This window comes from Schistocerca piceifrons, chromosome 4 (genome assembly GCF_021461385.2).
Source record: "Schistocerca piceifrons isolate TAMUIC-IGC-003096 chromosome 4, iqSchPice1.1, whole genome shotgun sequence".
Lineage (NCBI taxonomy): Eukaryota > Metazoa > Arthropoda > Insecta > Orthoptera > Acrididae > Schistocerca > Schistocerca piceifrons.
In genome coordinates, this window is record NC_060141.1 from 389,715,775 (window position 1) to 389,730,318 (window position 14,544).

The 14,544-nt window shown below is 43.1% G+C and overlaps 1 protein-coding gene and 1 long non-coding RNA gene across 5 annotated transcripts in view; one reads left to right on the plus strand and one right to left on the minus strand.

The window, feature by feature from the left end:
• LOC124796256 (ETS-like protein pointed) overlaps window positions 1-14,544 on the minus strand; it is an 820,436-nt gene that overhangs the window by 113,438 nt on the left and 692,454 nt on the right. For all 3 annotated transcript variants that reach the window (XM_047260361.1, XM_047260360.1, XM_047260362.1), the window contains one exon: window positions 721-921. In XM_047260361.1, coding sequence (XP_047116317.1) covers window positions 721-921 — 201 coding nt within the window. The remainder of the gene's footprint in view (window positions 1-720; window positions 922-14,544) is intronic.
• Window positions 1-14,544, plus strand: part of LOC124796258 — a 54,051-nt gene that overhangs the window by 36,923 nt on the left and 2,584 nt on the right. Inside the window, exon 3 of one of the 2 annotated variants that reach the window (XR_007016733.1) lies at window positions 713-1,148. This is a non-coding gene — a long non-coding RNA (uncharacterized LOC124796258). Of the gene's footprint in view, window positions 1-712; window positions 1,190-14,544 lie in introns of those variants that run through there. The other variant, XR_007016732.1, reaches the window with a different exon arrangement.

Genomic DNA, 14,544 nt, shown 5'->3' on the forward strand with positions numbered 1-14,544 from the left:
CTTCAATGCAGACGCATTCTGGAATCGCTTCAGAAAAATTTTGACTTGTATAGAAGTATACATTGCACAGCAGACGTAACGGTTTAACGATTCCTTATGATACCTCGATACAATTTTACTTCTATGATTGCCATTTTTATTGTTGTTCCTTTACGAAGAATATGCTTCACTGTATTTGGTAGAAGAATGGAGAAAAAAGGCAAGACTTGAACGCAATACGACCAGACCTACTGCACTAGCCCGTCTGGTATGGGATTCAACAGTCTCGTAAAACTGTAAAGCGCCATTTCTCGAAAACGCTAGAGCAGAATTTGTTGCACTAAAGCATATACAATAGTCGTAGGGAATATGGCTAAAATCGACGATCCACTGAGTGTAAGCTTTCCCTAAAATAAAATTTTATATCATTACTCGTCAGCATTAATCATGAAAGTGTGTATAACGTTTAAAAGGACAGAAAATGTGCGGCTTTCGGTATGCTTGGCTGAAGCTCCAGTGCTGTTTTGGTACGGACGCTCAAAAAGGTTCAAATGGCTCTGAGCACTATGGGACTTAACATCTGTGGTCATCAGTCCCCTAGACTTAGAACTAAGTAAACCTAAGGACATCACACACATCCATACGCGAGGCAGGATTCGAATGGAGAGCAATGTAGCAAGTGAATGTTTCTGGATGTGGATGTTGAAGATGTATTGTTTGTTGTGTGTTTCAGACGAGTACCTTTCTGGAGGATCTCGAGGTGCTCCCAGAGGATGTCGCCCATGAAGGGCGGCGTTCTGGCGAGGAAGGCCTCCTTGCCCATGTTGCAGATGTCCTTGCCGCGCATGTGCAGGTGCTGCATGGTGACGCCCTCCAGCGAGAACTCGCGGATGGCCCACGACAACCAGTGAGCCACCTGCGCCTCCGACCATTGCCTCGGGTCTGCAACACAGCGCAACCAACGTTTCAGTTAGCACGTTATCATGCGATTCTGACACTAGCCCACGTTGCTGTCGACGGAATGTAGCTGAGTCAACCTGAGCTAAAGGAAATTGGTAAAGAGATCCAGTTGTGGCAAAGATACTGAAGATACTCGTAGTCGATGTGGTGAGGAATGACTGCGAGCCGATAACAGCAAACACAGTGCTCCTGCTTCCTTAGCCAGCAAGGTATCATATCATTAAGTGAATAAATAAACCAAACATTTGAACAATAGTAGACGGTTCTAAATATACAGAGATTCAAAAAATGGCTCTGAGCACTTTGGGACTTTAACTTCTGAGGTCATCAGTCACCTAGAACTTAGAACTACTTAAACCTAACTAACCTAAGGACATCACACACATCCAAGTCCGAGGAAGGATTTGAAACCTGCGACCGTAGCGGTCGCGCGGTTCCAGACTGTAGCGCCTAGAACCGCTCGGCCACCCCGGCCGGCTACAGAGATTCATATTTTAGTTTCGATGTGAGCTCAATTTCGTGTAAGCATAGTAATTTGACTATCAGTCCAACAAAAGAAAATTTTCACCCGAACACTGTTCAACTGCGTACAAGGGAAACATTAGAAAAATCGTCATCATGTATCTAATGTTGCTGCCGTGTTTTTATGACATGCCAATACTTTCTTCATGTAAAGCTAAAACAAGTTTCCTAAAATATGTTCCGCCTAAGCTTTTATTTCTGGTGAAAGTAGAAGATCTACGTGGCGAAATATAGTAGCTGCATGATACAGTTACACATGTTTACCCAACACGTTTCCCTTCTGACGGTTCCTTGATATCTCAGGATGTTTCCTATCAGCAGATCTCTTCTTTTAGTGGAGTTATGCCGTCAGTTTCTTCCGTCTTCCACACTCCAGTTCCAATCAGTGCCTCCTCATTAGTTATCCGAATTACCTATATAATCATCTTCGGCATGCTTCTTGTCTGAACTGTTTATCCTCCACGTTTCACTGTCGCGGTTACAGTTCAAGCAAATATCTTCAAAAAGAGACTTCCTAATCTTAAATGTATAGTCGGGGTGAAAAAAACTCTCTCTTTTAGAAATGCTTTGCTTGCTATTGCCAGACTGCATTTTACATCTTCTCTATATAGACCATCGACAGTTATTATGATACCCAAATACTAAAACTCATCTACCACTTTTAGTAACTCATTTACTACTTTTATTATCTCATTTCCTAATCTATCTCATTTCCTAATCTAACTCCTTCAGCATCCCCTCATTTATTTCGACTACATTCTAGTTTTCTTTTTTTCCAAAGCACTATGCAGTTGCTTTGTTGTCTCTGACAGAATTACGATCTCAGCGACAAACCTCAAAGTTTTAGTTTCTTCTCCCTGTACTTTAATTCCCTTTACAAATTTCTCCTTGGTTTCTTTTACTGCTTGCTCAATACACAAACTAAATAACATCGGGGACAGACTGCAGCCCCGTTGGACTCCTTTCTCAACTATGGTTTTCCTTTCGTTCGCTTCAACAAATGTTACACTTTATAGATATGAATATTCCTGCATTAAATACTGAAGAACTCTTATAAATTCTTCTGTAACAGAAGAAATTCTTATTACGCATTTTATCCTTAAAATTTACATAGCTTGACAAAGATATTATGACAAGTTTAATACAGTAAGGAAGCGTCGTTGCTGCCTGTGAAATTTAAATCTGATCAAGTGTATTACCGAGAAGGTCATGTGAAATTAATGTGGGGGATATAAAATTGCCGCTCGCACGAATGCAGAAAATTGCTTGGACTGGACATTTTCACTTGCTGGGACCCCTCTGAATTGTGGAGAAATACGCGTTTTTGTGGCCTGGTTGTGGCTACTAGCAAGCCAAGCAGTTTCCCACTTGCCTTCACACGGGTACTTCGTCATTCAAGGTGAAGGCTACCAACAGGAACACAACACTTTCATCGAGCTCAGATCGGCGGCACAGCAGTAGTGGTACCATCAGATTGTTATCTGTGCTGGTGACAGATTTTCCTGCCTGTCACAAGGAGACTTAAGTAACGCAGCTGTGCAAATGAAAGTGCCCTCCAAATCCGCTGAAGAAAAGGAAAGCAAGGAGATTCAAAGGTTCGACTCGTCCACGTCCGTGTAAAAGTCGTAGCGTACACACTTTCGTTAGGCCACACGGTTGCTTGTACGGTTGCTGCTAGGTTGCCCTTGAGGACATGTCCGGCAACTACTAAACGAATTCCTTATTTTTTGTACTATGATTTAATTTCACCTTGTCTAAGCGCACCAAATACAGCGTCATACTTGCGTAATTCAGACAATAGCTACACTTCCAATCTGTTAGTGTAGTCTACCTTTCATGCTAGAAGTATTAAGTACCTTGATCCCGTTTTGAAGCCAAAGCTTCAGCCTTCTCCTACAATTAAACATAACAGTTACGGATAGAATCGTTATTGATCTAAGCGATAAAGTGAAAAACTCGTTCAAATTTGATAAACACACCGGTCGGACGTGCATCTACTATTCACCATTCCAATACCTCCCTGTCTTCCGTCCTTCCATCACGCGCTCGATACTTGATGGCATTTTCATAATACGAGTAAAAACATATGTGACGAAACCAAGAGAAAAATTTTCTACACAGATGGAAGTGAACTTTAGCGCTTCGAGAGGTGTGCTGTACGTTGTCCTAATATGCAGTGTACTTCAGGAATAAGGATTGCTTTTTTTTCTCTGCTTGTTAATGGATGTTTCATCTCCTACCCGTAACTAATCGTTTATATTTTACCGCGCAGGAATATACTGTAGACTGTATGTGATTAACACTAGGGCCGTTCTAGCATTCTCTTTAAAGGGACTGCCGAGGGTGTCTGGAGAATACTGTGTTACGCACATTCACTTACTACTTCTGGCAGGGAATACGTTTATGAAGAAACAGACTGTCAGATGCTATAACTGGAATTAAATAGTATTATGGTTAATGGGTCCACAGTTAATAACCTAACATATCCTGAGTGCAAATTCTTGTAGATGCCGCAAGGAAAAAAAAAGACCACCTCCTTATTGGTGAAATCAACAACTACTATTTGGTTTTATAGTTCTCTGGTCCTATACTTCTTTTATTGCATATCTTTTTGATCTTGACCCTCCTTCCACAGAGTCATTAACTTTCTAATGGGAAGGCAATATAGTTCATACTGCTTAAGAAATCTGAACAAAAGTAGTTTACAGCCGAGTGTGGTCGTCTTCCGGATGCAGCAACCATTTAATGAAGATCGTTAATTGTGTTTGTTTGCAAAGTATTCTAACTTTGGAACAAAGAACCAAAATTAAATGCAACGTCGTCTATAGAGAATGTTATGTAGTATAATGACAACTGTAAGATAATTAACTTCAGGGGAAGCGAGAGAGTCCTCATACTTTTGGCTCACAGTGGAAAGCAGTAAATCAGGTTACTGGTCTGAGATGTGTTCGCTGTGTGATATTTGCTCCGGCTTTTTTGTAGTACTTATCCCTCCGGTGGAATTTCGCAATCTCAAGCACCAGGAGCAGCAGCTGCAACAAAGTCTTGTTGAGTTAGTTTCATTTTAATCATTTACTACACCTATTTAATTCTTTACAATAAAATTGATATAAACGGAGCGAAATCACTGTTGGAGGACGACGAGGCCATCCGGAAACAATCGTTTAAATGACAGACCAGAAATAATGTCGATATTGTGTAATTCTTGTATCTGCCTCGACTTAAAGAATCAGGTCTGTCAGTACGTGTATTCGGTAGTCGGATATTTATTTGGAAGAATGAACTTTCTGTTGATATTCATGTCGTTAAAGACAAAGCATTAATTTTGTTATGGAGCTCAAAAGTTACTCTCTTATGACTTCCAGTTAGTCACCTTTGTTTATCCTCTTCATATACTCTAGCAACCCCTATGTTAAGTATTCGACTGTATTACAGTATATCCTGTCGATGCATCCCATCATCTTCTAAACGTGGTAACTAGAAGAGGTTGGTGGGATACATTGACAGGATACATTTGTAGTGGGATTTTACATCGATTACAGGGGTGAAGATGTAGCCGTAATTGCTCCGAAATCGAAAATGTCTCTGAGCACTATGGGACTTAGCATCTGAGGTCATCAGTCCACTAGAACTTAGAACTACTTAAACCTAACTAACTTAAGGACATCACACACATCCATCCCCGAGGCAGGTTTCGAGCTGCGACCATGGCGGTCGCGCGGTTCCAGACTGTAGCACCTAGGACCGCTTGGCCACTCCGGCCGGCACTCTGAAATCGGTTGCAGACAAATTACAGCAATAAACACAGCTGACTGAGTGGAAAAGCAGTGCGAGAGTAACCTTTATGCTCCGTAGCAAAATACGAGTATTTCGCAACTAACATCCTCAATTTCCATCGCGATGGAAGCAATAAGATAAAGCATTAATTCCTACACAAGTTACAGGAAAGGCAAAAAGGGTAAGAACGGGCCAGCGGCGGTTTACTAGGAGAGTTAAAAAAATAAAATACGGAAAATGTCAACCAGGACCGCCGAATGGTATGGCTTTTTTTCTTTTTTTAATGCTTGGTTTGCCCCTTTCTGAAGATAATACTAATGGTCAAGTCTTATTAGTCTACTAATGACGCAAGGAGGAAGAACCCTTATTCCCGCATCTTTTGCGGTGAAACCGGTGTCGCAAGCTGCAACCACATCGAAGTTTTCGTTTAGGATGAGAAGCTTCCAGAACAAAAGAAATTCGTTTGAAAGTTCTTGTTCCGAAGAAACCGTCGACTAAGCCACAGAGGGCCTGCTGCTACCTGATGCGGCCCAGAGCTGGAAATCTGCGGCGTTATCGGCAGCGCCGGCCTTACGGGACGGCCCGAGGAATGGCGATAACGCCGCCGGCACGTCAGCTCCCGCCCGGCAGCACGTAACAAACAAACCGTTGTTATCACACGGGAGCGGCTGGTTACTGGAGCGCGTGAATCACAGCCCCACTGTTAACGCGGAGTGACTTTGACAAATGCGCGTACAGTACGCGAGGTTTTATCGCACAGGCCTAATGTCGCTGCGGTTGTCAGTTGGTACTCAAAACTTCATTTTTATGTGCAAAAGTGAGATTTACGATGGGTAACACTGACATTAGGTAATTCTGCAATGAAGATCTAGGGGTATTCGAGTGGATATGTGAAGATTCCAGCAATTTGACATTTGAAACTTTTTTCTGGTGTTAGTTCTGAGTCTTTCAATTTTTTGGGATGTGTGTGGGGGGGGGGGGAGGTACGAGGAGGGGGGGGGGGGGCGGGGGCAAAGGAGGATGAAACTTCTGAATGCCGCATCCTGAATGTCGTCGCCTGAGTTGGTGTATTGATGGAAATTTTTATGGCTCGTGGTAGTCATTGCACATGTGTCTGTCGAGTCAACTCAGTATGCACTGAGACTGTTTTCATACGATGGCTGATGTCTGGATTTAATGAAATCCTCGTAAGCCTACAGCGCTAGCCGTGTCTCAGAAGGTTACAGGAAACGACGTAATTGGAAATGGTTCAAATGGCTCTGAGCACTATGGGACTCAACTTCTGAGGTCATCAGTTTCCTAGAACTTAGAACTACTTAAACCTAACTAACCTAAGGACATCACACACATCCATGCCCCAGGCAGGATTCGAACCTGCGACCGTAGCGGTGGCGCGGTTCCAGACTGCAGCGCCTAGAACCGCTCGGCCACCTCGGCCGGCGACGCAATTAGAGATGGAGCAAACTACTGTGAAAGTTGAGAAGTAAGTTTATTTCCAGGAAGTGAGTCCTACGAAATGATGAAAAAAAAACTATTTACACAATTTTGGTCGTTAAACAGACCATACAGGCATCGTAATAGGAATTAGTTACCAATGTTGTATATACGTCTTCAGGGAAAAGCAAAATTTGGTTGAGAATGCAGAACGAACTTTTGTCCGGATTACGAACGAAAGTTGTAATACACCTCATGACACACACACACACACACACACACACACACACACACACACTTGTAAATTATTTAGTGGCAACTAGACAAGAAGTTAATCATCACAAAGAAAAACAATTAAGCCGTTTTATTTCAGTAAAAAAATATTCATTGCTGAAGTTAATAAACGAGTGGTATTTTTTTCCGAACTCCAATTGGTCACGGAAAGGAAACCACACAAAAATAAATATTTGCGACATTTAGCTACATCTTTCTGCTACCTCTCTACATAGTCGCCGCTTCGACTTACGACATACGTCGTAGCGCGTGGTACCAACTTTGCGATAACCTCACCATAGAAGTCATGTGATTTTCGTCAATTCCCTACGCTGATCTGCAGCTCATTGTCTGTGCCGAAGTACTGCCCTCTTAGCCAGCGGTTCATGTGAGCGAAGAGATGAAAATCAGAGGGTGCTAAGTCCAGAAGGTATGGTGGGTGATGAAACACTTCCCGCCGTAAACGCTGCAGGAGTGTCTTCGTTGCACCTGCAGTATGAGGCCGATAATTGCCGTGGAGAAGGAAACGCACGACGGTTATGTTTTGTGGGCTGGATGAAATCGGGCAAAAGCCCTCAGCAGGACTTCACACGTGACGCTACAGACGGGCGTACTAGAGACACTGTGCAACCCATCTGCGCAAAGCTTCACCGAATTTTCGCTTTGGTTTGAATTTCGCAACCGATCTGATGTTCGTAAAAAAATTAAAAAAAGGCCTCGTGTTTGACAATAATGAGGCATAGTAATCAGTGGTAACCCCGTCAGGTTTGCTGCCGGATCCTAAAATCAACATGACTCGATATTTCGGCTATCAACCAGCTCGCTATCTTCAGGAGAGACGTTGCTGTCGCTGTCGCTGCCGCCACCGCCGCTGAGTTCCACTGAAAACTGACGCCTAAAATGTGGCGGCAGATGGATCGCTGCAATACCGACTCATGTTGATTTAAGGATCCGACAGCAAAACGAAGGAGACTGCCAGGAACTGTTCATGCTTGCACGTGACCAGTGTCAATAATAATGTTCAGATTTGTACATCATCTTACGAGGGTCGTTCAATAAGTAATGTCCCACATTTTTTTTAAAGCCATTAATATACATAGGCAAACGTCCTTGTTGGTGCTTCACATTTGATGTTTTTTCTGCGGGCCGGTGAAGTGTCGAACCGTTCTGACGGTTGGCAGAACCGTAATACAGCGTCAAAATGGCGTCTGCTTACGACTCACGTTACAAGCAGCATGCTGTATTGAATTCTTGTGTGCAGCAAAAGAAACCGTGGTGAACATCCTTAACCGTTTGTGTGCAGTGTATGGTGATGCTGCACTTGATAGGAGAACTGTTTGGCGATGGGTAAAGAAAGTTACAGCCTCAGGAGACGCAGAAACAGAGCTCCATGATCAGCCACTCTCGGGACGTCCTGTTACAGCCACTGCTCCAGACATGGTGAACCATGCGGACGCCGTTATTCGTGCCAACTGGTCCATCACAATTCGACAATTGGCTTTATAGCTGTCGGACAAGAATCCAGCAGAAATCTTGCCCCAACACGATAATGCACGCCCACATCCAAGTCCGAGAACCCGGGGACACATCATCAAATTCCGTTGGACATCATTGACTCATCCATCCTACAGTCCAGACCTGGCACCCTCGGACTTCCATCTCTTTGGGCCGCTTAAAGATTCTCTACGGGGAACACATTTCGAAGATGAGGAGAGTGTCAATTATGAGTGAAAATATTACTACGCCTACAGGACAAGAGCTTTTACCAGCAGGGAGTACATGCTCTTCCACAACGTTGGCGTACGGCCATAGAACGTGGTGGAGACTACGTAGGAAAACAGGACATGAACAAGACATGTACGTGTATATTTTAACCAAATTCTGACTTAACAATAAATGTGTTCTGAGAAAAAATGTGGGGCATTACTTATTGACGACCCTGGTAGTTTCATTCGGGTATTGTCAGCAAAGATGAACCTGTGGAAGAAAACTAAAATTAGGGGACGATTATGTATCAGTGTATATTTGCATGGACTTGCAAAATAATTTTGGCTTGTGGTACAGCGGATGGCCTTACGTCGCAAGTAAGGGTTTTTTTAAAGGTTACGCCACAGAAGGCTCCACAGCAGGCAATAAATTGTTGATACGTATTTTACTAGTAACTGCTTCGTTAACCGAAAACGCGTGCACAAACAGTGGCTCGAGACACACTTCTAACACCGGTGCTACTGAGTGGACTACGCATCCAGGAAATGTTGTCAACGTGCCTGGAGACGTTTCTGATGACAGAGGTGGGTTAAGTTTTGGGCGATGCTGGCGCGCGCGTATTTGTGGGGGCAGAGGCAGGCGGCCATCCCGTCTACGGGCGTCTTACTTCCGGCGCGCGGCGCGGCGCGGTCCGCGGGCGCCTGCCAGCGGCTCGAGTTACCTGCCGCCTCCGCCGCCGCCTATTGTTAAAAGCCGCCTGTCAGCCGCGGGACGCGGCTTGGCACATCACACAGAGGTGCGAGCTCGCCTTCCCCAAACCTCGCGAGCCGTAACTGCCCAACCGCGTCGGTAACATTTTCCGCAAAATAGGCTCACAGAAGCGTATGCACTCGGGAACGCGAACGCGAACGCTGCGAAGAATAATTACGGCACAACTCGAAAGGTTCGGGATGCAGATATTGTTGTACAATTCTGAATGTGCAAACTTCTTCCCTACGTACCACTGACAACTCGGGGAGCGGAGCGTTCATCTGGAAATGTACGGCGGCAACCTCTCCTTCCCCTGTAGGGCAAATTCCGAGCAAGGAAATTTCTTTCAACCGCTACATCCGAGTGAGTACCACTGCACTACCACGGTTTTGCGAAATCGGTCGCAGGGCAGCATTCTGCAGCACATAAACTGTCATAAAGGCTACCTGAGTACCAATTACGTTTTGCAGCTACGCTGAGAGACTCTAAAAGGTGAAGTTAATTGTCTGCTTAAGAATGCGGAACCGAACAACATAGCTGGCGGCATGAGCAGCAGCATTTTAGTTCGCTGTACGACGAGACAGCGCTCTTAGTTTTGGTATTTCACCGACAGTAGCATGGGGGCTATGCAAGACTTTTTTTTTTAACATACTATAACTCACGCTGGACGTATACTGTTCCTTTCTTTGCAACAGATACAATCGTATTAAGACGGAAAATAACTCTCCGACGTAAATACTTTAAATTTAAGAAAACTGCACAAGCGTATTGGTTTGAATTTCCTTATTTCCACATGTTCAGAACGTTAGCCTCTACTAGATGAGGGAACACTTACGCCGTCTGCAAATTGGTTAAGCTATGTAGAAAAACCAATTTTCTGAGAAGAGATCGAAGGAATTGAGAAGCGGAACGTAACCAATGAGACATCGACAATCGCCGGCACAGTGAACCCATCGTACAGCATATCAAACTGCCTCACTAGCCGTGCCACATTCCACTGCTTCTAAAAGACGGAATAAACACTACAGTATTAAAGTGTGGGTGGAGACGAAGAACTAAGAAGTGACACTGAAGTCAGACCTTAGCCATTCATGGCAACAACCTAACAAATCACACGCACAGGCGACATTTTCAGATACTTCTGCTGTGGTCATACACATTGGAACGGGAACCTTATTGTTAGCACAATGTGAAAGTAACTATAATATTTTATACTTGTACAAGTAGCGTTTCGGGTTTCGTTAAAGGACGGGAGAGAGATTAGTGTTCACGTCCCGTCGATGGGGAGGTCATTAGGGATAGAGCACAGTCTTGCCTTTGGTAAAGATGGAGAAGGGAACGAGGCAGTTCGAAATTTCCTGTAAACGGTTTAGAGAAACCAGTAAAACTTTAATACGGAACGGTGGACGAAGGTTTGAACCGCCGTCCTCGAATGCAAGTAAGGGGGAGTTAAGTAATTGTGGGAAGCGGGTAATCGCACGCATTCAATATGTGAAGCTTGCGACAAAAATGATGACTTGCGACTACTGTTGTCCCTATTATGTTTCATACAAGTAACAAACTGGAACAAGAAGACAGAACCCATTTGAATTGAGGAATGAGTGTGAAACAGGACAGTTTCAGTTATTTTCAACCGGAAGCAAATAAGAAGGTAAGCTTACAGTTATTGCAGATTTCTTTTTATCTGCATTGCTTTGCTTGCTAAGTACAACCGTTCAACGTAGAGAATCTGATCGAGTTAGTACGTAATATTACATTGGGGTAATGGAGTGCTGAAAGAGAACGTGCACAAACCTGTGAAAAAGAAGCCAACAAATGAACAGAACCAACAGACTGGGACGAAGATGATGAAAGCTGTTCGTAGGTGCTTTACTGAACAAACAGGAAAGAAGAAAGGACGAAACACCAGTCATCGGCCGTGCCTGATGTTTCCAGCAGATTACGACGACCAGTATACTGGAGCATTGAACTCACTAGCTGAAAGTGGTAAAGAACCTGCTGAGTCGTTTGCATCTGGGGAGAAGTACGTAAAGACAAAGAAGTGTGGTAACGTGTGTTGGGAATCATGCTGCACATACTGTCTCTGCAAGACTATGTTACTGATGACTTCTTATCCAAGAAATGAAAACTTGGTGAAATGTGAAAATGAAAGTAATTACACATTTCATCTTATTGTTTAATACAATCCACTACAGATATTGACAGATAATTTAAGTGGCGATTATATTCATTCCTGTATATTTAATATAAGCTTCCCTTCTCGCAGAATTCCCCTACCACGAGGTTGGGAATCTGCGTAGTCGCATCTTTGTGATATTTGCAGTTATATTTCATTGTACTGTTTTTAGTTGCAGTTAACTTGATTTACTATAGTGAGAGTAGAGAAAATACAGCAAATTTTCTTAGCGTTGGCTTTAGATTACTTACTGTGGCTGTTCCAAAATAATAACTTTGCTTAAGTGCGCACCATTCCTCTACTTTCCCCTACAGTGTCTCACCACTGCTCCACCTCGCGCCGTAGGATTCCTTAAAGAAGACTTGCATGGTTAGAACGTCGGTGCCTCGTAAGGAACTAAACAAAGAAACAGTGAACTGCCCAAACGCTAGATACTCAATTTTTTAGACTGATCTACGTACGAAAGAGTGGAAATCGACAAATATTGTAGGGTACAATGTTAGGCATGAAAAGATGGTAACTCACTATAGCACCTGTCGTACCGAATTCCGATACAGTTAGCAGAAAGTGAGCAGGAGAGTAAATAGCAGCTGCATACACTGATGCTGCCTTTTCGTAAAGTTATTCAGGAAGTAGGCTACAGCAAAAAATTCTACAGACTCCCTTCTAAATCTACACAACTAGTTTACTTGAATTAATCTTACTTTGGCGCTATAACATTAACTTTGCGAATAATAAGACTTTTTCAAATGTCAAATAGTCAAGAACTACATCTGCATACATTATTAATTATCGTACGAAAATAATATTCTGCTGTGAAGTCCTAACAGAATTGGGTTTACAACATTTGAACATGTTCATTGGAAGATAGTACTCAACGGATATTAAACAAAATTTTCGTTTCCGTCAAAATAAAACAAGGGTTGAAGGCAGTTTCTTATACGGGGTAAGATAAATGGCGATATATTTAGCTGGCTAACGTCGCAACACAGGCGACGGTCAAGGCTCGCCATTTACATAGTGTCCCGCAGGACAGCTTGCGTCAGGGGTAATCCTACTGCGGAAGAAATTTATTTTCCCACGTCTTCTGTTGAATTTAACGTCTCGTCGACAGCAGAATCATATGAGGCGGATTAAGAAAGCTTTAAGGAAGTACAGCAGACAGCGAAATGTGAGGGCGCGTAACTGCACGTCGCATTATACATATCTGTGAATGGAAAGAATGATCTTTTTTAGTACCTGTTGAGAACTTTTGCAGGTGCAGAAAAACTGTTTATAACCATGACATACACGGTTTGCCGTCCAGCTTCTAGTTTTACCTGCCGGGTATTGGCACCAGGAATTGCCTTTCCCGTAGAAGGGAAGAGTAGCTTGTGGCACATGTTGTTGTGTGAATACGGAAGGTTGCGGGTGTTCGTTTTTCCACATGCTATTAGAGAGTAGACAGGTGGAAAAATAGTTTGAAACTGGTTCTACGAACCCTCTGTCAAGCACTAAGATGTGACTTGCACAGTAGTCATGTAGGTGTAAAATCTAATGTCATCGTACGATCACGAGGAAAACGGCAACAAATACCTCTTTACATCAACTCATCTTGATACAGCTCAGTATTCTATTGGTGTCGAGAAAAACACTAGTTACGCTCTCAGCGATTAAAAAAAGCCTCTGACGCTTTTTAATCTATTTTTGTGAACAAATAGGTATTTCAGGGCATTCCTTACGGCGAGTCCTCCTGCTCGCCAGCATACTCGTGCTACAAGCAAGATTCCGCTCTTGAAACTCAGCATATTTTTCGGCTGACTGCAGCATTTGGAAAGCGTCGTTAGATGAGTTGTCTTGTGGTCTGCACACAGACGACCACCTTGTTTCCATCATGAAAGTTCCGGGCTTTGCTAGACTGTATTAACACGACTTCATCAATTTTTCTTAAGATCATCTCTTCAGAATAACAAGTTGTACGTTGGTAGAATCGCGAAACAGCTTTTAATGAGAAAACGTGTGCTTGCTTTCCCGAGTTTTTGCGCAACACACTCATGACTACAGAAAGTGTTACTAGAATGTTACCGAGCGGGGTGGCGCAGTGGTTAGACACTGGACTCGCATTCGGGAGGACGACGGTTCAATCCCGGGTCCGGCCATCCTGATTTAGGTTTTCCGTGATTTCCCTAAATCACTCTAGGCAAATGCCGGGATGGTTCCTCTGAAAGGGCACGGCCGACTTCCTTCCCCATCCTTCCCTAATCCGATGAGACCGATGACCACGCTGTCTGGTCTCCTTCCCCAAACCAACCAACCAACCAACTAGAATGTTATATCCTGCACCATGCAAAGTGTCAAAGAACTTTTTCTGTAACTTTACCTCCAAATCAGTCCTTGCAGCCGTAACGTTTTTAATGTGTGTGATACCTGCCCAATCATCATCTTTCATCATCTCGCTTCGCATTTTTCGATACCGACAGCTTGATTTACTTTGGCGTTAACTAGAGCTGTGCTCTGCAAGAACTGCGGTTCGGTAGTTTTGGGACATTACGTAAATCAGATTACCAGTGGTAACGTTGATAGAAAAGCACATAAATGGATGTGTAAGGGAGAAACTGGGGGCCGACAACTCTTTTGTTTGTTTTGCATGTAATTAATTAGAGTCGCACTTTATTTAATGTTAGTCCGTTGAGTAATTTATGTCCTTACAGTATATAAACTGCATTTTATGAGTATAAAAATTAGTTGTCACCTAACTTCCGCACTTTTATGTTCCCAAAGCAATGACTTTTGATACAAGTAGAGTTTACAGTAATAATATATATGTAATTATTATTGTCATTTTGTACTCAGTAGACTGTTCATCATGAGAAAAGACAAGAGTTTCCTGGTATTATTGATAGATGCGAAAGTTGTTTATGGGTAATATTAACAAATTTATGTAAGTTCGACGAAGTGTTGAAGCTACATTTTTGTTTTGAGTTTTT